The 23,612-nt window shown below is 35.9% G+C and overlaps 1 protein-coding gene across 4 annotated transcripts in view; it reads left to right on the forward strand.

Annotated features, from left to right (window-relative positions):
* The window catches only part of CSMD3 (CUB and Sushi multiple domains 3), a 767,725-nt gene that overhangs the window by 543,069 nt on the left and 201,044 nt on the right, over positions 1–23,612 (forward strand). For all 4 annotated transcript variants that reach the window (XM_075415663.1, XM_075415665.1, XM_075415666.1 and 1 more), the window contains 2 exons: positions 1,223–1,410; positions 5,867–6,061. In XM_075415663.1, coding sequence (XP_075271778.1) covers positions 1,223–1,410; positions 5,867–6,061 — 383 coding nt within the window. The remainder of the gene's footprint in view (positions 1–1,222; positions 1,411–5,866; positions 6,062–23,612) is intronic.

Consider the following 23,612-nt stretch of genomic DNA (forward strand, 5'->3'; position numbering starts at 1 on the left):
CTCAAAATATTTAAGAATGTTCTGCTCTTTATATTGCACATTTAGATACGAGATCCTCCATCTTAGAACAAAAACAACATTTTACAGTGTGAATCAGTGTAGCATGTGAACAGTTTAGAGATCCCAAATATTGCCAAGTTGTTCTTAAAATCTGGATAATTGCTATGATCCTTGATAGAAGCTGACAACCTTAGTCTTGGTCAAAGTAGATTTCATATTTACTGAGACTTGACTCACAACACACAGACTGTTCCAGAGAGAGAAAAAAACCTTTCCTGTATAAATCAAACTCTGTACAGTTAAATGTGCTTTTGAGTGGGACTTACTCCAGCTAACCTTTTTAAACTCAAGACAAACTATGAAATTTAAAAATCAAATCTGTTGACATTTGACTTTTGCATTTCTTTTGTAAGAAAATATATTTTAAATAATCAAGAAGTTAAAAAATATTTCCCCTGAAGGAGCTGTATCAGATCTTCAATGTCTACAATTATTTTAATTGCCAGCTAATGTCACATAGATAACATAGGTCCAGTGGTTAGATTTTCATTCTTTTACTAACAATCTTTTTAAAACATTTTTGTACAGTGACAATCTTTAAGTGAATTTGTTTAACTCTCTGCCTCTAACTCAAATTAAGTTCAAAGTTAAACAATTAAGTTAGTTAATATACTATAGTCACATAATTAACTAAATTAACTAAGTCTTAAAGTTAACTAACATGAAGTTCAAAAGAAAATGAGAGGTTTCTATACTACATCTTTTCATTTAAACTGATTATAGGCAAAATGGTTCTTCCTCTCAGGGTTACAGGAAGATCATCCCCAGGTTGTGTGAAAGTGTTCAGTCTGACTGGAAGCTGTGTAGACTCTACTCTGCAGCTGACTGCTTTATATCATAAAGCATTTCTGCCAAGTGTTCAAGTACACCCAAGTTGTTTATTTCTCTAAAGCTTTAGAAATATTGCTATTCATTTTTCTCTGTTTAAAAGGTTTACCTTTTTTTTTCTGGATAGCAGCAAAATGTTGTTTCTAAGCAGAGAACAAATAAATACAGTATTTCTGTTATTTTCTAACAAAACAGTTCTAGAAACCATTGATCTGACAGTGCAGTTTTTTTCCTTTTATGAAAACAGTGATAGTAAACTTTTACTTCAGCTAATAAGAGTTGTAATATTAGGCAAAGCATACTCTATCTAATATTTCTCTTTCTTGTTCTACAGTTTCAGTATAGAACCAAATTATGATTTTCTTTATATCTATGATGGGCCAGATGGTAATAGCCCACTGATTGGGAGCTTTCAAGATAGCAAGCTGCCAGAGAGGATAGAAAGCAGTTCAAATACCATGCATCTGGCTTTTCGGAGTGATGGGTCTGTTAGTTTTACTGGATTCCACCTAGAGTACAAAGGTAAATAAAATTATTTTTGTTTTCTATTTAAAACATTCAATGCGTGGATGTAAATTTTAATCAGTTTTAATTTCTCATAGTTTTCTGCCTGGTAATGTTTTGCCTAAGAGTGTGATAGTGCATATTATCCATACCTAAAAATATAATACTATAAGGGTACTAACTTAAGATAAAGCTTCTAGATTATTTCCTTTAGCTGATACAGGATAATGTTAAATACACGATTCCAAAGAAAAAAAAAAAATTGAGACAGCAGTTTACAAGTTTCAAAAATAATGATGCGGTGATGAAACTTAACAGCATATATGCAATGAGTAAATGTAAATGTATGCAAGGGAAAGACTGATGCATTTGTTGCTTTGGCAAACTCACAGTCTTTTTACATTCCTAAAGTCAGTGACTTCTACAGATGTAAAGGAAGTTGTCTCCACAGTGTGACCTAATCCTAAGAAGTTAAAAGCAGATCTCTAACATTTTGATGGTGAACCTAGATGTATGTACTGTTCAATCTGATCTGGCCTTGTGTACAAATAGACCATAAACCAGCAGTGTGTCCTTGTGGTAAAGAAGGGCAGCAGCCTTCTGGGCTGAGAGTGGAAGACTGGAAGCAAGAGTGGAATCAGCACATCCAGGCAAAGGATTCTTCCCTCTGGATCTTCTCATATCATACCTGGAGTGCATTTAAGGTCTCACCAGAGCTGGAACGATTTTGACATACAGAATTCAGTGTAATGGAGAGTCACCAAGATGATTAGGAGGGTGGAGTATATAACATACAAAGACAAGCCGAGCGATCTGGATTTGCTGCAACTGCCTAATGAGTCTATAGAAAACACAGAGACAGACTCTTCTGAGGAGCACATAGTGTTAAAATGGGAGATAATGGGCACAAGTTGTAGCAAGAGCAATTTCAATTAGATACTGAGAAAAAACAAAAACCACTCTGAGGCTAGTCAAACATTGGAACAGATTGCCCTGAGAGCATGTCATTTGAATCCTTTCAAATTGTAACTGGACTGCACAAAGGTCTGAGCAACCTAATCAAATTGACCTTGCTTTGCATGGGAGTTGTGCTACATCTCTTCTAACCTAAATTGTTCTGATTCAAAGAACTTAAGTGTTTCACACAAATTGTAGCAGCTGCAGTCGTGTCCAATATATACACTAATCCTATATTAAGTGGCAGGAGTACCCAAGTTCTACTTTACTGGCAGGTCATATTTTTCAGATACAAATCTCAAATGTGATCCATGTCTTGGGATTCAATCTGCAATCATGTTTCTGGCTGGGTTTTGTTTTTCCTTTCACTTCTATTTTATAATGGAGTAACATCTTATTAGTTCTGATAACTGGCCTGGAGAACGGTTATGGAATGTTTGCTATGCTTAGGTATATCTGTAATATTCTTTCCAAGAAGCTTATTATGGCTTTGTGCTCTTGGATACTTAGGTATGGAGAAGTAAGTCATCAAGTTCTGGACAAAGCACCTGCTTCTTTTGGCTTCCAGTGTTGTTTTCCATGCACTGAGTTACTTGTCTAGATTCTAGAGGGTTTTGGCATCCTTGCCATATGTTAGCCAACAGAGACGTCCTTGCTGAACTTGAGATCGCAGCAGCACATATCATTACCTGTTTTCAGTCTGTCTTTCAGAAGCCTTAACTGATCCAGTGGTATGCCAAAGTTATCAGAGAAGTAATTGCTGTTTTTCTTGAAGATTGTTGCAAAATTTTATTATGGGCAAAAGTAATTTACACCCATTATGTGCAGCCAAGAATACGATGTTACTGTAACTCAAATCTTAACTGTCGAATGGAAAAATTATTTTTATTCCACATCTAATTATTACAGAAAAAGAACTTAAAAAATACTGCTACAGAAAAAGATCTTCGTAACAATACAGCTAAAATTGTAGCACACACACTTTCCAAAATTTTGTCTGATGTTCTGCTAAGCCTGCCACTGTCCTTCTGTGTTTTCAGCTTAGTGATACTAGTGTTCTTTGGAAAGAAAGGGGAAGGGCTACAGGGGTCACAAATGTCTTGAGTTCTTCAGTTCAAGCAATATGACATTGATGGTGAAGGATTTTTCCTCCTGTCTCCATGGAGCACTTCTGTTTAATTTTTATAAATTTGCTAGTACAGTCTTCTTATTTTATCTTTTTTTAACTAGTTCTCAGCTAAACCTGATGAATCCTTATGACGCCATTCTTCATATATTGTAGCATGGTATATTGACTTTCTTTACAAATTCATTTTTAGCAGCTACTTCAGATTTGCAAAAGTAGTTTGAAGGTGCTAAGTATTTCAGGCTTTGTTTTTCAGAATAGTGATTAAGAAACTGTATTTCTATAGTGACATTGTTACTGTTTAGTCAGCAACTTCAGGAGTCTGTCACAACTGTACCTTTGGAGAAAAGAAAATTACAGGGCTGTAATTTTTCCCTAGAGAAAATTTGTGCTGTGACAGATCATATCTTTCCTCAGTTTTTTATTTATGCACCAAACATGACAGATTACTTTATCTTCCTCTCTCTTTAATTTCTCATGTACTACTGATCTCTATCCAAAGATCTGCTAGAACTACGAAACATGGATTTCTTATCATAAACTCAAGAACTGTGATTTTAAAATATCAGTTCTGTATCAACACAAATATGAGTTGTTAGAGGAAAAAAATGTTTTCTTGCCATTGTCAAAATGTTATTTATAATCCTAAATTAAATGATATTTTATTTTTCTTTTTTAAATAATAATTATTAATATCTCTGTGATGTCTTACAGAATTTCTAGTAAACTGCATCTTTTAACTTTTGATTGTACACCCTAATTTTTGAATATGAGGGTTACAAAGGTTTTAGGCTTTCTTTATTTACTGTCACATCATATTTTTAAGCCTCACCATGGAGAACAGAAGACGGATGTTACATCACCATACTACAACTACCTAAATGAATCAATGTGGATATCAGATACATGTTCTTAATAATTAACTATGCGATGTAACTATTAGTTTTTATTGTACTATTTTTCATATCAGAAGCATGGTTTGTAGATTGGATATGCAAATCCTAATAAATTGTTAACCACACTAGGAGATCTTCATATTCTTTTGGAATATGTGAAGATGAAACTTCAAAAGAATTATTCTGTGTTTCCATCTTCAAATGTAAATGTACTTTTATGGTTTTGCAATGTAATTCTTTCTCTCCTCTCAGAAATATTACAACATAAAAATATCCTTAGGGGGTCAAAAAAACAATTCATTTAGTTCATTAGTTTGTGTCTAGTAGTGACTAATAGCTGATAAGTGGGGAAACTACATAAGAGTCATATCTGTAATCATTTCTCTCTACTATCTGTAAGTAACTACCTGTAGCAGAAAGCTTCAGTGCAAATGTGCCCAGTAAAAAAAAAAACCTCTTTTGATGTAATAGAAAGTTGGCACTGATCTTGCAGAAACTGAATAAGTGTTCCTTATTGATATTGTCCACAAGACCCTTAAATGATAATGAAGAAAGTCTGAAATTTCTATCTTCTGTTTGATAAAATAAATTACTCCAAACTCCATCCTGCATAGCACAAAATCATTTGTTGCATTCCAGCACCTACCATTTTCTAGTAAGTATATTGGCTGTTCCTTAACAGAAAAACATTGCAAATTTTTCCAAAATGTTTACCTTTTCTCTCTTCTGCATAGTAAATTTTTTGATTAAAAGTGCCAAGTGGTTATTTTTGTGCAGTTTGTTATGTCCTGGTTATTAAACACACTGGTATTCAAATTATAGCAGGAAGAGGGAAACAAAAATAAGAGCATATGCATATGTTCGAATTTATTTAAATATTTTGAAAGATATAGCTGTAAATAACAAAAACGGAGGTAAATTTAAGGAATATTTTCATGAGCTGTCCTCCAGTAAGGAAAAAAGCTACATAAAAATATATCAGTAGGTTATATGAGCAGATACAGATGTTCATTTGAGGTTTATTAATTCTGAAGAAATTCTTGTTTGCATGCTTTTTCTTTTGTGACAAACTATTTATATTTTTTTCCTCCACTTACCAGCTTTCAGACCACTGATTTTAAAACTAGGATGTTTCTTATCTACTGGAGTAGCATCCATAGATGTAACTTCATCTAACTATGTAGCTACATCATCTGTCACAATGAACTCTGGAAAAACAGTTCTTGTAATGGAGCTCTATAGCAATTACCTAGGAAAAATATAGGAGATGTGGTTTTGGTCATTATAGAGTCATATGTACAGTCTTTAAAATTAAGGAAAGAGAACATTTGTTGTAGAATCGAAGAATTCTTATTTAAAAAAAAAAAAAAAAAAGAAAAAGAGGAACATTATGTCTTTACATGGTGCTCAAAGCAGACCTTGTGAGAACTCCAGAAAATATTTGTAACTTTTTAGATTATATTCGGAGTTATGTTTGCATTTGTTTCCTCTATAGCAAAACTTCGTGAGTCTTGCTTTGATCCTGGGAATATAATGAATGGAACAAGACTTGGAATGGATTATAAACTGGGGTCAACTGTCACATATTACTGCGATGCAGGTTATGTTCTTCAAGGATATTCTACACTAACATGTATCATGGGAGATGATGGAAGACCTGGATGGAACAGAGCCCTGCCCAGTTGTCATGGTAGGAGCATTTTTTCATTTATTGTAGTTGCTGTTATTATTATTCTTGCTTTGTCATATGGAAGAAACCGTTGCAAAATTAGAAGAAGCAAATTTAATAAACTTTTTTTTAGGACAAAGCCCTTTTCAATCATATATTTAATAAAAATAGGATATTTAATTACTCATGATAAATGTTGTTTAAAGTTTTTAGTAACGTTGGATAAACAGTGCTACAAGTCACTATTGTGAATCGAGTTTAATAATAACATTGCCCTCTGTGCCACCCGGTATTCTTGAATTAGCAAATTTCAGTAAAATGTAGAGACTTATACCATATACATGTATTTAAATATGAATAATACATTTAAATATGTATTTAAACAGAGCACTAAGTATACTCTGAATGTCATGATATATGTTTGTTTCTTTTTGTTATTACTGTTTTTTAAACAGCATAGATGAAATATTTTATAAATAAAACATTACACAATTTATATATAAAAATATAAATAATAAATATAAAAATAAATATAAATATATAAAAATGTATATAAAACATTACACAATTTAACATGTTGAACATGTGGTCTCTAGAAAAATTCAGCCTTGAAATGCTGATCCAGTCACTCAAACTTTTATGTATATGAAGAACTCCACTCAGTTTGGGAATCTCCTGACTTTAGTTATATTATCACTGATTATCTCAAGAATAAACATTTTCAGATATAAACTTTAAGAAAAGATTCAATTTTTATTTTACTGATTCAGTAAAATTACAAGAAATTGACAGCCGCTTCAGAAAAATATCCAATATTTTCACATATTCTGTGAGATTAAGCACAGAACCTCTCTCATGTATCCAGAAATTTATAAACAACCTAAAAATGTCAAATTATGAGATTAATATTTTCTTTATAAATTAAAATCTCTTCATCATCATGTTAATTGCAATTTCTTTTCATAATTTGAAAACAAAAATGCTGTTAAATTAATTTCCAGTTTGAGTATATTTATTTTAAATAGAATACGGATTTTCTTTGCACTTGAATTTCTTTTGCAAATTAGATGGTGGCTTACAAGCAAAACAGAAAAAAAAATTGTCAGCTCTAAAGAATAACCAATATTATAAGCATTTGAAGAACTTCAGTATTTTCATTATCCACTAAAACCATCATGACACTGAGCACCAAACTTCGATAGCATCAGACTGGAAAACTGACCCTAGCAAATTTTTGGAAATGTGTTCCAATTTGTAGACTATGTGAAATGGAAATCAAAAGTTTCTTCCTTGTTTTAAACTGAGATCTGAATTTTATTTTCAAGAATGGAGTCAGTGAGGAAGGCTGTTGTGTTTAAGAGGAGAAACGTTTCTTTCTTTCGGAAGGTCTTTTTCATGGGTAATGAAAGACAAAGAGTTTCTTTGTGTCTATTTGTGCCACTTATAAACTAGTTAGCAACCTTCCAATGCCATCTATTTTAACTTTCATTAAAGGGAGAGTGCTTTTCTTGGAAGGCTTGCCATTTTAATAAAAGAAAAGAAATCTTATAAAAGAGGTATTGGGTATCTGACACTGATTCTGTCTGGATCATTTTCTTTCCTGGATGAACAAGGCAATATTTCAAAGATGACAAACCCACACTTCTTCATGATATGATGTCACAGAGTAGGCTCCATAAAAATGCCTTAGCTTTGCAGTTTTCACTTGTTTTTCTTGTATTGCTTTTTCTTCCAGTTCAGAGTCAGTGAAGGTTTGCAGATATGTTACTGTGACATACTATGCTACATTTTTACGAGGTAATCAATGCTTTCCAATTTTGCATGTTTAGCTCAAGAAAAACAGAACATTTATATAGCTGTGAAAAAGGTATCATTTGATTAGCTTTCAATTACATCGAACTGGCAGAAACAGTTTGAGGGCTGATTTTTGCCTCCCGACCACCAGTCTCACCTACGTAAAAAATTTGCTTAGTAGAGAAATGAGATTCCTCCATTCTGCCAGTCATATTTTCGAAACTCTATATAAACTGATACAGTTATAATGAAATGGGACATGCAATACACCTCAGTATATATGTATTTTTTTAATCTTCTTATTTATTTTTAAGAAAAAAAAATAATTGAGAACCTGAACCTCTTTTACACCTGTAATATTTTGATCTAATGCTTTAGGTATGAAGTAAACATTTTTTAAAAGTTACGTATCATTCTTTACAAATTTTTACATTTTTAATATCAATTTGGAATCCAGGTTCTTCTGTAAAATTCCTTTGAGACATATCTAGTCATATAGCTTTGTAGAGGAAGTGAGGCATCTCAGAATATGGAAAAGAGAAATATTGTGAATGAGTATTCTCGTTTTACTTATGTTTGGAGCTACATAGTTCAGAGGAGAGGAAGGGAAAACTTTCAACACTCCAAATGGCTCTCTGGGCTTAAGGGACATTCTTTACAATGTATAGAATTAGTCTTATAAAGAGTATAATTCAAAGAATGAAAGAAATTTTTTTTCTCTTGTAAGAGAATTTGGGTCAGTAGCATTTATCATTTCCATGAATAAAATGACTAGATAAATAACTTCTATATTATGAGGGTGAAACTGATACAGGATTCCAAAGTCAGACCCTATTAAGTAAAATCTCTTCTTGTTGTAATTAATATGGATATTTTCACTAAATAGAATCTCAGTAGAGGAGGATAGTAGTACCATCTCTGTACCCATTCTGAATAACTTGACATAACTTAAGGCATACTCCTGAGAGACAGTAGATGAGTTTGAACGGCCCACATAGAGAAAGAAGTTATAGCTCTTACTTGCTTTAAAGTCTAACCTTTTAGATAAAATGTGGTCACAATACTTTCTCCTTTCAGAATTAAAAAGAAAATTAAGGCCATAGCTCTATAATATTGGAAGGGCAACCTTTTGGAATGGCTTTAAGCATTCTCCGAAAATGTCTTAAGATATCCAGCCCCATAGGAAATCCGTGTTGAGGAACACTGGTGTTCTGGGTCTCATCAAGCTTCAGCATGAACTGGCTGATGAATTGCTCAGTCTGTCAAAACTTGTTTTTCTGGGAATGTGCAAAACTAGAAAATGCAGGTATCTACAAACCCTGAAAGTCAATAACTGGTGATTTTGGAGTGAGATAAAAGCTGAGCAGAGGCTTTCAGTATCACAGAAGGCTAGTTTTCCAAAATCTATTCAGTTCATAAAGCTGGTGTTTTTGCCACTGTACCTTTATGCACCAAATATTTTTTATGGCGTAGTCCTATGTGCATTACGCATGACTTGAATTTGGTAGAAATCATTATTTCAAATGACCTTGAGCCACTCTAGTAAGTATGGGAAGTGAATAAAATTATTGGCTTCATTCTTTTATGAACACATGCAAAGATTATCCAGGCTAATATGCTAAGCTATTTGGCATTTCATGGTGGATGTTAAGAACAGGATGTAATTAACATATGCAGATTAAATATTACTATGACTGAGATGGCTATTAATGATTTCTCTTAGCTTCACCAGCTACAGTTAATTTTAAATTTTTGGTAGCAAACAACATTTTCTTAAAAATTAACAAGAAAACCTGTAGTGGGAAATCATATTTGTGACTGAGCACAAAAACCTTGTTCCTGCGAGAAGAAATAATTTATTGATCACTAAAAAATATTGCTACATTTCATTATAGTCTGTTGATTAATCCTTGGAAATATTTGAATCCAGGCTTCAAAATACGTGTATCTGAAAGATATATCTAACAATCTCAGTTATTGTCATTGTTATGGTTTGGCTGCAGCCGGCAACAAAAGTGCCACGCGGCTGCCCCTCCTCCCCCCAGGGTGCAGAGGAGAATGGAAAGAAAGAGGCAGAAACTGGTGGGTCGGGATAAGGGCAGTTTAACAGAACAGCAAATAAAGGGAACAGTAACAACAACGATACAGATAAGGGGAAAACACAACACAAACCGCACAACCCAGAAAGCCGCCCTCCACGACCGCCGTGAGCTCCCGAGCTGCGAGTGAGCTCCTGCCGCCCAGCTCCCCCCCACCGGAACCCAGCATGACGGCACATGGTATGGAATACCCTGCTCTCTTTGGCCAGGTTGGGTCAGCCCGTCCGGCTATGTCCCTTCCTGGATTGCAGTGAAAATTAAGCCTGTCCTGGCCAAACCCAGGACAGTCATGAACTGCCTATGATTTATTTGCTTTTTTTTGGTAACAAAACATCAATATTCAGAATATCCATACGTACTGTTTATCTTTTGTTTCAAAGAAAATCAAAGAAGCCCTGGAATTGCTGTCAGAGCAATTCCATATCGTAATATTTAAAAGCAATAGAAACATTCTTAATTATGGTTACAACAAAAAATCTTAATTCCTAGTCTTATGTACACAATGACATACTATAGCCATGGTGGTTTAGTGATTAAAGACAATGCTAAAAACCAGATGTATATGCATTATGAGAAAGGAGAGGGGACTTTGAACTTCATGTCCACTCCTCCGTCATATGATCTGGGGGATAATTCACATTATTAGGAGCTGGGAAAAGGGATGCCTGCAGCCTCATCTTCTCCTAAAGAAATGTTTTCCTGAAAACTGAAATGTCAGAGGAAGTACCTGTTCTTTGTTTTGGCTGTGATAGTAACTCTTGGTTTAATTTGCAGTAATTCATACTTTTCTTAATGTTATTTTTTTGTTTCCATCCATCTATATTAACACGTCACAGCTATTTGACATAGCTCAGGTCAGGTTTACATCTAAAATCTTCTTGTATGGAAGACTGCACAGAAAAGTTTAATCTTACTATTTATTATTTTGTAATATATTGAATTTTAGACAGCTTTTTCATGAATTGTTCAATATTGATAACTTGATCAGAGTTTTTATAGATAACATTTTTATGCACTTCTTACATAGTGAAACTATGATTCTAATGTGGTTATTGCATACTGATGTGGTCTTTCGAAACCATGATTTTAATGAGCCAATTTTTTACGTGATAAAACATAGTCAGATAGTGTGCTACTATAAATTGCAATAAAAAATGAATATAATAATTTCCACCATTATTGACCGTATTGAAAGAATTTAGACTGTTCTTCTCACAGGCAAACGTGTAAGTCTGGAAGATAAAAGACTAAGGCACATTAGGCTAAAATACTTTCCTGGGTGATTTTTATTTCAGATAGGTAGGTAAAGACAAGGTGGAATTTCTAGGTAATCTAGTTTACATTTCTTTAAAATACTCAAGTATGTTCAAAGAACAATCACATAGAACAGACATATGATGGTCAATTTTAGACATATAAGAATCAAGGGGTTTTTTTGTGTTTATGATATTTTGGAAGTAAAAATTTTGATCTTAGCGGTTGGAACTTTCATTAACATTTTTGTCCTATTCTGTATTCTTGGAGTACAAATGCAGAATGCTTGATTAATTCCCATATCCTCAAATATCATATATAAGCAATTAAAAAGAAGATTTTGAAAGGCACAAGTTGTTAGAAGCCTAACAGTCATTAACTTCCATCTGTGGTATTTAACATTTTCATCCTTATTAAAAAAAAAACCAAGCAAAATATATTTCTAGATAAAACTGTTTTTAATAGACAGTATCTAAAATGAAATTGAGAGCAGGATCAGATTTTATTACATGTATACTGTAGATGAATAGTAGTAACTATATTTTGGGTTGTCTACAGTTAATGGTCTCTAATTATTTTTTTGCTAAACACACTTATATTTAAGTCCTTTTAATTGTTTTATTGATTTAATTTGCCAAGTCGATTTTTGCTTTTGCAGCTTTCTGCAAGAGGCTTGCTCCTCAGTGTGATTAATTCACTTTAATATAATGTATCTGTGACAGAGAATTAAGTCTACAGTAAACACGTCTTCACACTTTGGAGGTGGCAGGGGAATGAATGAGATAGTAGAAGAGAAGCAGATATACAATCAGAATACAAAGCCAATATGGCTTATAATCATTAAATAAGAGTTCTTGCAAAATCTCAAATTAATTGTCAGAAGATTGATGTCTGTCTTTCTCATGTTAGGAAAAGACCTTGGCCAGTAACTCAGAGTCACTGAGAGTGTTACTTTGCACTGGAATGCAAACATCAACCTTAGTGAGCATTCTGTTAAAGTAGTAAAAGTAGCACAGGCATTAAAACACATGGTGGCATCGGTGATGCTGCAATTGCAATCATCCATTTGTTTCTTCCTGAAGCATAACACTTGCATTTAAAAGAAATTTTTACATTTGAATTATGACTAGCTAAATGCTACTACAGAGTGAAATTCATTAATTGTCACGGGCAGGTGCACATGTTGTGCCACCTGCTCTTGGATTTTCAATACTGAGGGGCCATTCTGACTAGATTTCTTCACTGTCTACTTCAGAAAACTTTCCTCAATTAGTGTTGATACAAGGTATAACTGTTATTTTGCTCATACTGTACAGTTTTACCATGCACTGTCATGCATGAACAACATCTTTAAGTAGGTAGAGAATTCAACTTCATGGCATTTATAACACAAAACTAAATGACAAGGTTGATGTTTTTATCTGAAAACTACTCAAGAGTTCCCTTAAGGCTTTATAAATAAAATCTGTAAATCCAGTAGTCGGAGGGAGAAAAAAAGCCATAGCCCCTTGGAGTGGCTGTGTTTATGATACTGTGCAATGTCACAAATTACTCTGTATCATTTTGTGTTTAAAGTTGTGAAGAATGAATTGACACACAAGGAGAGGAAAGATGAAGTGTGTAAGAAGGGAAAATTTGTCTTTTAAAGTAGTAAGAAACATATTTATTATTAGAGAGTGCAGTATAATGTACATGTAAGTGGAAGTATTAAACCATTATTAGTAATTAATTTATGTGAGTAAAAGTATTATACCATTATAAATGATAAACTGATGTGGTATTTATGTTCAAACAAAAGAATAAATTTAAGGCTGAAAAATCTAACCCTGAAAACTTAGTCAATGACGGAATTACGATTGTTATGCAGGTGAGAGTGTGTTTGGAACATCTTCAACAGCGATCTTATATACTACTGTGGCGGGGAGAGGGCATCAATTGTTTTGTTTTGATCCAGTGATGATAAAGAGTTGCTCATGTTTAAAGTCACCATATGAAGGCCCACTATTTAATCTATTTCAAAGTTTGAAAACATGTAAGGAATGAGTCAGGCAATTGCAGAAGGTGCAGAATATTCTTGCAGCTAATGAAGCTGAGCGTTACTGTGAATGAGACTCTGTTCGTGTTTTATAGTTCCAAAATAATGTTCAGTTTAACCACTTAAGAAGCATACTTTACTTAAAATTGTCATATGTTGGCTATTTACAAACCATTTCTCTTTTTTTTTTTGCCCAGAATAACATGTCTCTTTTATAGAATCACATAAACCACGACCTGAGTACTTAGAAGTACAATTGGAATAAATTAGGATTTTGTTTTCAATATGTAAAATGCTACTCAAATGAAATGTACTCTGAAAAGTTAGGTCAGACATGAAAAGGCAAATGAAGGACTACTGAAAAATATATAAAGGATTTTTTTTAGTCTTCTTAACACCAAATTTTGGATCCCAAGTTTCCGCTGCCCATTTTCTACAAATATATGCCCCTTTCTTCACCATTCGAAGCTTTCCTCCCAATACAGTCAGTGGAGAGAGACAGGTTTGTTAAAAGGTCACCAAAGGGGATTCAAAGAGCTTGTTAGGTTGGTATATTTTTCCATTTTCGTCTGGATTGCATGAACAGGATTAACCGTACTTGCATGCTCAGCAGAGTGTGACTTAGAGTGGCAACCTAGGAAATACTAGATATTGCGAAATATCTGAATACACTGTGTGGAAGCAATACTGCTTGAGATTAAAGCATACAAACAACACTATTTTTGAGGGATTGTAGGGTTACTTTTTGTGTATATGTGTAAAAATTAAGCATTGAGAAGATTCTTGAGAAAGTAAAGGAGTAAGCATCTAGGTCTGAGTATACCTAACCTATAAACCTCACACTGCAGATACTTGCCTGTATGAACTCACTCAATATTCCTCCTCCATGGAAAGGAAACCATTGTGAACCAAGAACTATCAAGTCAAAAAGCCAAAAAGAGAAAAGCTAGCTTCCATCTAATGGATTTGGCAGTAATTATGTAGAGATTTGGTTATCAGTATGTACTTCTTGGAGATAACAGGCTCATTTTTCTCAAGCCACTGACGGTTAACTGTGAAATACACAAATTTTTTTGGGAATAAGGAACAAAAAGAAGATCTTTCTGTATGGCTATACAGATATCTGATATTTTGCCAAAAGCCCTATAGTTTTTGAAAAATGTGATTAAGATAAAATGTCAGCTTTTCTTAAAACTGCTCTTCTCTTCATATTGGAGAAAGTTTGAATACATTACTGAAATGAAGTATAAAGATTAATAAATCTAGAAAGATCAGAAAACAATTAAAAATAAATACAGAAAAAGACATATACCCACACGAAGCGTTACTTTGAGTGTCTGACCTTTTGCATATACATTTGGAATTCATAATATGGCTTTACAATGTCCATTGAATAGTAAATGCTATGTGCAACTATTCCAAGATTCCATTACAGAAGTATTAATATAATATGATGGTAAATAAAGCATTAAAAATGACGAATATTAGTTAATTACAATGATATTACTAAAATCAGCTGCCACAGAATCTTAATTTTCAAAGTATTTAATGATTTAGTTAAGTAGAGCTCATTATACAACCAGGTACTTCATTTTCTGTAGAAATAAATCTGCTATCAATTTTTAGAAGTGTAGTTTAATGAAGGAAACATAAGAAAGAAGGAGAAATACTTTAAGATAAGCATACTTTGATTTTTTTTTTAGCCTTAATATTTTACATTCTTTACTGTAAAAAATTTATCTGAAATCAAGCCCGTATATGCAAGCCATAATTTCAAATTGGTCTGCTTAGATGCAACTCTTAGTTTGAATAAACATCATGAGTAAGCAAGGAAAATGTAACAGGGAATTTTAGTGTTACCTAACTGTAAGATTAGGTAACAGTTAGGTAACAGGTAACAGTTAGGTAAATATTAGTGAGAATAGCGTGTAAGCGATAAAATACGTAAATTAACTGACACACATTTTCTAATTCATTTGTCAATAAAAGCATATAGAAAGCGCAGATGAAAATTCAGAATAAGGTATGTGATTTTTTTTTTTATTTAGAATACTAAAACCAGACATTTGTTAGTTTGCTTTGAATATGTAAATTTTTCATTAGAAGATTGAAAACTGTTGTTATTCCTTAAAAAAACCTTTATTCCATCATTTCTTTTGAGATTGCAAGAAAAACAGCTTTTAGCACTAGCCTAAGTAAATATATTCTTATTTCTGTATTAAGTGTTATCATCATCATAGGTACACATTTTTCTTTGAAGATCTTTTAGAACAGACAAGGTGGCTGCAGCGTATTCTGTTTTTAGACGGAAAAAAATCCCTACCATTTATTCACACAGATAAGCAAATATTTATTATCCAAAGACTGCAAGACACTGAATTAGTATAGGATAATGTGGTGTCAGTCAGTAATCAAGGTAAGCCAGTTAATTAATAAGTGGAATTAAAGAAGCTAATCCAGTCATCTGCACTGGCTATACCGGATAAATATGCATTTTTCTAACTTAACCTCGGGCAGCAGTCTGAAGGTCTTCACTCCTGCTTATAAGGCTTCAGTAACCCACTCAACTGGAAGAAGATCTGTTAGGCAGAATATTCTGGTGGTTACATGTAAAAGACCCATATTTCAGCCTTTGCACAAGTTATATGTCATCTCCACATTGACTATCGCAGTGGGGACTTGGGGAGGGTTCTGTGGAATGGAAAAACCTGCAGTTAAGACACTGCTTGGTTTTAAAATGGAATCCAGTTTTCTTTTCCTTCATGACCTGGCTACACAAAGCAGTTAGTCAACCCACTAAAGGAATGGTAAGCAAGATCATCATCCAGCTTGAAGAGGATACTGGTCTGTTTTAAGGTCTTGTGTTTCTTGATCTTTCACTCAGAAGCTGCACGTGTAATTTTTTTTGGATCTCACATTCTCTTTAAGGAACAGAATCTTCCATAACTAAACTTTTCTTCTAGTTTTTAGGTATTTACTGGAACCTTTTTATTATAGATTTCTTCTTTATATCCAGAAGTGTAGCTGTGTGCTAACAGAAGTTAGTACAGTGAATCACAGCACATATTTGTGTACTCCAACTACCACAGAAGTTGTTCTGTTGTTATAATTTTAATAGGCTAAGTTTCGTTTACGGTTGTACTGCACTTCATTTTATACTTATCTATTTTTTTGATAAGAAGTTACCAAGTTGGTAATTTAAAGCTTAACTTATGAAGCATGCCAGGAAATATACTGGTTTGGTTCAGAGGTGAATTTTTAATCAAACATACATTCAGACATTAAGCTATATTTAGAGTTACAGTTGAGAACACATATAAGTAACTGAAGATCAGACAACATTACAGTGATATTTTAATTATCCACGGTTCAAATATTAGTGATTCAATTAATGTCTTTTTATTTCAACATTAAGATGAAAGTATTGAATGAATTGAGAAAGAGCTGGCCTAAGGCAGAGCAGATTTTCTCCATGAGAGTAAATGTGAAAATAACGTGTTCAGAACGTATCCAAAGTGTCCATAACACGTTTAAGTTGGACACATTGGAAGGATGGAAGAAAAAAGAAAAAAAGTAAAGGTAATTTTGTACTTTGTATGAGGAGCTGTATCAAACTAAGGAAGCTCACTAAAATTAATTTGAAGACAACAGCAAAAAGGTAAGTATTTACTGATGACCTGGAAATCATGTAGTAATACCATTTTAGAGTCTCACCAGTCACAAATCTAAAAAGTATCACCAAAAGAGGTGGTTAAACTACACAGTCAAGGAATCTAATGGAAATTAAAATATGTATTCCAGGAAAAGGAAATCATGTTCAAAAGAAGGTGGTAGTAAGATTGGCCAACAGGGTTTTGAGAAACAACTTTAAAACATGGGAACCCAATCTAACCACGAATACACTTTTTCAAAAATAAGAAAAGGAGGATACTTATTAAAGTGTCAATAGAAGTTCAAAGCCCAAAATACCTTCAAGGACAATGTTATTGCAGAAAAGCTAAGTAAGTTATAGGTGAGGTGAGGTGAGGATAAGTTACGTTAGGTTATCTTACGTTAGGTTATGTTAGGTTAGGTTAGGTTAGGTTAGGTTAGGTTAGGTTCACAGAATCACAGAATCACAGAATAGTAGAGGTTGCAAGGGACCTCTGTGGGTCATCTAGTCCAACACCCCCTGCCGAAGCAGGGTCACCTACAGCAGGCTGTACAGGATCTTGTCCAGGCGGGTCTTGAATATCTCCAGAGAAGGAGACTCCACAACCTCCCTGGGCAGCATGTTCCAGTGGTCCGTCACCCTCAGAGGGAAGAAGTTCTTCCTCATGTTCAGACGGAACTTCCTGTGCCTCAGTTTGTGCCCATTGCCCCTTGTCCTGTCACTGGGCACCACTGAAAAGAGCTTGGCCCCATCCTCCTGACACCCACCCTTCAGATATTTGTAGGCATTTATAAGGTCCCCTCGCAGCCTTCTTTTCTTCAGGCTGAACAAGCCCAGTTCCCTCAACCTCTCCTCGTAGGGGAGATGCTCCAGTCCCCTCAACATCCTTGTAGCCCTCCGCTGGACTCTCTCCAGTAGCTCTTCATCTTTCTTGAACTGGGGAGCCCAGAACTGGACACAGTACTCCCGATGAGGCCTCACCAGGGCAGTGTAGAGGGGGAGGAGACCATCCCTCGTCCTGCTGGCCACACTCTTCTTGATGCACCCCAGGATCCCATTGGCTTTCTTGGCAGCCAGGGCACACTGCTGGCTCATGGTTAACCTGTCGTCCACCAGGACACCCAGGTCCCTCTCCACAGAGCTGCTCTCCAGCAGGTCCACCCCAAGCCTGTACTGGTGCATGAGGTTGTTCCTCCCCAGGTGCAGGACGCTGCACTTGCCCTTGTTGAACCTCATCAGGTTCCTCTCTGTCCAGCTTTCCAGCCTATCCAGGTTGTGCTGAATAGCAGCACAGCCTTCTGGTGTATCTACCACACCTCCCAGTTTGGTGTCATCAGCAAACTTGCTAAGGGTACATTCTAACTCTTCATCCAGGTCGTTGATGAAGAAGTTAAACAAGACTGGGCCCAGTACTGACCCCTGGGGAACACCACTTGTCACCAGCCTCCAACTAGACTCAGCGCCGCTGATAACAACCCTCTGAGTTCTGCCATTCAGCCAGTTCTCAATCCACTTCACCGACCACTCATCCAGCCCACACTTCCTCAGCTTCCCTAGGAGGATATCATGGGAGACTGTGTCGAAAGCCTTGCTGAAGTCAAGGTAGACAACATCCACGGCTCTCCCTTCGTCTACCCAGCCAGTCATGTCATTGTAGAAAGCTATCAGATTGGTCAGGCATGATTTCCCCTTGGTGAATCCATGCTGACTACTCCTGATAACGTTCTTTTCTTCCACTTGCTTGATGATGGCCTCCAGGATAAGCTGCTCCATCACCTTTCCCGGGATGGAGGTGAGGCTGACTGGCCTGTAGTTCCCTGGGTCCTCCTTCTTGCCCTTTTTGAAGATTGGAGTGACATTGGACTTTCTCCATTCCTCGGGCACCTCTCCTGTCCTCCAGGACCTCTCAAAGATGATGGAGAGTGGCTCAGCAATGACATCCGCCAGCTCCCTCAGCACTCGTCTGTGCATTCCATCGGGGCCCATGGATTTCTGAACATCCAGATCACTTAAGCGATCCCTCACACAGTCCTCCTCGACCAAGGGAAACTCGTCCTCTTTGTAGGCTTCTTCTCTTACCTCCGGGGCCTGGGTTTCCTGAGGGCCAGTCTTAGCACTGAAGACTGAAGCAAAGAAGGCATTCAGTAGCTCTGCATTCTCCGCATCCTCCGTCACCAGGACACCCGCCTCATTCAGCAGCGGGCGCACGTTGTCCCTAGCCTTCCTTTTGCTGCTGATGTAGTTGAAGAAGCCCTTCTTGTTGTTTTTGACATCCCTTGCCAGCTTCAATTCCAGGTGAGCCTTGGCCTTCCTCGTCGCATCCCTGCATGCTCTCACCACGTTTCTGTACTCTTCCCAAGTGGCCTGTCCCTCTTTCCACATTCCATGGACCTTTCTCTTCCGCCTGATCTCCGCTAGAAGCTCCTTGTTTAACCATGCAGGTCTCCTGCCTCCTTTGCTAAATTTCTTTCTCAAGGGGATGCATTGCTCCTGTGCATGGAACAAGTGTTGTTTAAAGAGCGACCAGCACTCATGGACCCCCCTGCCTTCGAGAGCCCTGGCCCACGGGATTCCTCCCAGTAGCTCCTTGAAGAGGGCAAAGTTAGCCCTCCTGAGATCCAGGGTTTTGATCCTGCTTATCGCCCTGCTTCCTCCACGCAGGATCCTGAACTCGACCATTTCATGGTCACTGCAGCCGAGTCTACCTCCAACCTTCACATCCTCCACCAGTCCCTCCTTGTTTGTTAACACGAGGTCCAGCAGCACGCCTTTCCTTGTTGGTTCCTCCACCACTTGCATCAGAAAGTTATCATCGATGCTCTGTAGGAACCTCCTGGATTGCACCTGCCTAGCTGTATGGTCCTCCCAGCTGATGTCAGGTTGGTTGAAGTCCCCCATGAGAACCAGGGCCTGTGACTGTGAGGCTGCTTGCAGCTGCCTGTAGAAGGCCTCATCAACCTCCTCCTCCTGGTCAGGTGGCCTGTAGTATACACCCACCGTAATGTCACCCGTGTGAGCCTGTCCCTTAATTCTAATCCACAAGCTTTCAGCTCGTTCCTCATTTGCCCCCGGGCCAAGCTCAATGCATTCCAGTTGCTCCCTCACATATAGAGCAACTCCCCCACCTCTCCTTGTTGGTCTGTCTTTCCTAGAGAGTCTGTAAGGTTAGGTTAGGTTAGGTTAGGTTAGGTTAGGTTAGGTTAGGTTAGGTTAGGTTAGGTTAGGTTTTTTTATATTACCTTACAGAGGTAACCAGAAAGGTCTGGCGTTAGAAACACTCCTTTGGCTCTAAGGAGCTGTGTCAAAACGGAAGCAGTTATAGGAGAGATGTTAAAGAAGATCAATAAACAGAACCACAGCACGTTGCTAGGATGAGACAACCTTTCCTGTGTAGTTCTGAAAGAGCCTAGATGTGATGTGTTTGAAGTACTAATGCTGACCTTCAGGTTAAGTAAGCCTTTCTATCAAAGTAGTGGAAGGTGGTGAGTATATCCAAAATCTTCCATGATGAGCAACTGGTCAATTTCCACAGCTAGAAAAGTGGTAGAGATTGTAAAAAAAGAACAGAACTAGGAGATGCATGGCTAAACATGTTGAAGAAAAATCAATATAACTTTTGAAGAGGAAAGTGAAGCTTAATGGGAAGTCTGAGAGATCCACAGGCATAAGAACGAAATTCACCACAGGTGATATCATATCATTGAACTTTTAAAAACTTTTGACACAGTTCCACGAAGAAAGGTTATTTGTAAAGGGAAATGTAACATGATGTGTTAGGATTAATATTTGATTGCAAGGTAAGAATTGAAAGTTTTTGGTATGATAGTGGGTTTTAGGTTATTTAAAAATAATCACAATAAAGGAAGCTTACCACAAAGACTCCATGTGTATTTGTGTTGAGAATTGTGTCATCTAATACAACTTCACATGAAATTGAGATGGCGAAGTTCACAGATGTCACAAAATTATACTGCATAATCAAATCTAGAGTCAAATGCACAAAGATAAATCCTCAATACTATGTGACTAGGGAGTAAATTCAGCATCAATTTCACTTCCGTTAAGTGCAGGATAAATGCTCATAGAAGAAATGACCTTGAGTATAGACATGTGACGATTAGCTTTTAATAGTTAGGTAAATTACCTTGAAATCATGACTAGTCCTCTGCGGATTGTTAAAATTCTAGCAGAATTATATTTAAAAGGTTTTTTTTTTTTCCTCATAGAGCATCCTAGCCCATGACATATATTCTGATGAGTCAGTGTTAACACTAGAATAAATAAAGATAACATGAAAGTGGTGTTTGCGTCTTGCCTTCAGATATAGGAGAGTCTATTTCTCAGACCTCAGAGTTCAAGGAAAAGTAAAATTGAAACTCTCACATGTAATCCTTATTACAAGGAAATAAAACAGTCTTAGATTGCTGAGAAATGCAATTAAAAATACTTTTAAATGGATGAATCAAAATGCCTTAAATCTATCATTCTGATACTGAGAAGTAGATCTGTAGCTTATGCCTTCTTCAGCTTGGTGATTTGAAATGAAGCAAATAAGATTCTCTGGGTTGCTGACCACTAAAGAATCCCAGTGATGCAAGTTAAGAACATGTGAAGGTCTTCCAGGCACACAAAAATCAGCAACCTTGTTTTGTTTTTGTCTTAAGGCATCCCTAGGGATTGAGATCTTCTTCAATTAACATAATTCAAAGACTAATTAAAGATGTCCTTGCCCACTGCAGGGGGGTTGGACTAGATGACCTCTAAAGGTCCCTTCCAACCCAAAGCATTCTATGATTCTACGATCCCATTTAAAATCTTAGCAAAAACCAGCTGCGATGATTCCTCTTCCTCAGAGACTAGATACCTGTTTTTTGTGTATCAGTTCAACATTTTTTTTTAATAGAATTATCAGAGATACTTGCAATTTAATATTTAACTGTAGACAGTTGAACTTTCCTAGACTAGTCCTGGGCATGTTCAGAAGTGAAGGCTGTTAGCCAAAGGAGTCACAAACTACTAACTTGTTTCAATGTACTCAAAACAGGATAGTGATTTTCTAACTTTTGCTTCATGTGGGTAACACATATATATTATCCTGCATTTCTGTCTAGCATCTCAACTGAATTTAGAATTCATGCAGCTGAAATCTACAGTCACTACTCAAGGCAAGAATCATATTATCTTTAATGACTGTTTTTTCTTAAAATAACCACACCTGTCAAATATTAGATTTAACAGGGCTCAAAAGGAAACAGCTCCTTTCTAAATTTTTAAAACATTTCTAACCAGTACAGTTCATTGAAAATCTATCTCATGTAACATATTTAATTCATTTTATATTTAAAATACAAGGAATCAAAAGGAATGTTAAGGAAATCAAACAAAGATTCTGTAAAAGAAGATTTTAGGTACTCCAGAAATTATATGCAGATAGACTCAAAATTTTATTAAAAATCTTTAAGGACATATTAGACATAGACAGGAAGTTCATCTAAATGTGTTGCATTACTGCTGTTGACAAAATCAGCCATGAAAAAACTGTGAAGCTAGGGTCTTTCCAGTTTTTGTTGTCACCTCTGTATACACTTGGAAGAGAAGCTGTCAGGACTATGTCATCTGAAACCATGACCTCCCTCCTTTTCATGTATTTCTTTATCTTCCTCTCCTTCCTAGTCTATCCTCTGTCCTAGACATTTGCTTTTCTTCTGTGTACCCAAAGCTTGACTTGCAATGGATATGCATAAAACATTTGAAATTAGAAATGTAATTGTTGTAATCTTTCTTTAAATATAGTAAAGAATTCAAGAGTTAGCAAGAGATACAGTGTAATCAGAAAGTAGCTACACACAGAAGAGGTAAGCAATATGCATAGATATTCTTTAGCTCAACCAAGAAGAAAGAGTTTGAGAGTTTTACACTGGTGAAATTCCGTGCTTCATGTTATGCAAGAGGCCACAACCATAAAAATTACCCTTCTTAGTCTTATGTTATATAAATCCATAATCAGTGGTTGAAATGTCTTAATATGTGCTGACAAGTTATACTGTTATTCAAAATCAATTAGAGACATTACTGGCAATATCAGAGTAATGTAGCTGTCTTTTACAGAAAAAGTATTTCTTTTGTATGTAGACCCACTTCCACCAGGTTGCGCAAAAGCAGTCTAGGCTAGATTAGTGAGTTTTGTGGGTGTTTTTATTTTCATTTTTTTGTCTGTTTATTTATTTTAAAGGCCAATATTGTATTATTATTATTTTATATTTTTAATCTGCATTTGTGCTTATAGCTGTTCATTCCATAGACCAGTTATTATGACTATTGTTTATTTTACTGTTAGCAGTTGTGTCTTACCCTGTTTTTCTTTCCTGTGTTTCATGAATTGGGTCCTTGTTCCTCACTGACTGGGATGAACTAATTATTTTTGTTTTCTTCTAACTGGAATGTGATTGTACTTATAGATTGTGTATGATTTGGGGGATTTTTTCTGTTTTGTTTTTTTTTTTTCCTCTCTTGTGCGCTTTTTTTAGTCTGATACTTCTTCAACTTCTTGATTAGTAGCTGAGAACTAGAGTTCTCCAGAGTGGGAATAATAGAATGTGTTTTTCCTTCTGCTGGTCATGTAGAGTGCATAGGTGACTAGACAGCTGTGTATTAGAACCCTAGAATTAAGAACATCAATCTGTGGCTTCATCTATAATAATGTTAAAAGACATTTCTCTTGCCATTTGAAACAGTCAC

The sequence above is a fragment of the Opisthocomus hoazin genome, chromosome 3 (genome assembly GCF_030867145.1).
Source record: "Opisthocomus hoazin isolate bOpiHoa1 chromosome 3, bOpiHoa1.hap1, whole genome shotgun sequence".
NCBI classification, from domain to species: Eukaryota; Metazoa; Chordata; class Aves; order Opisthocomiformes; family Opisthocomidae; genus Opisthocomus; species Opisthocomus hoazin.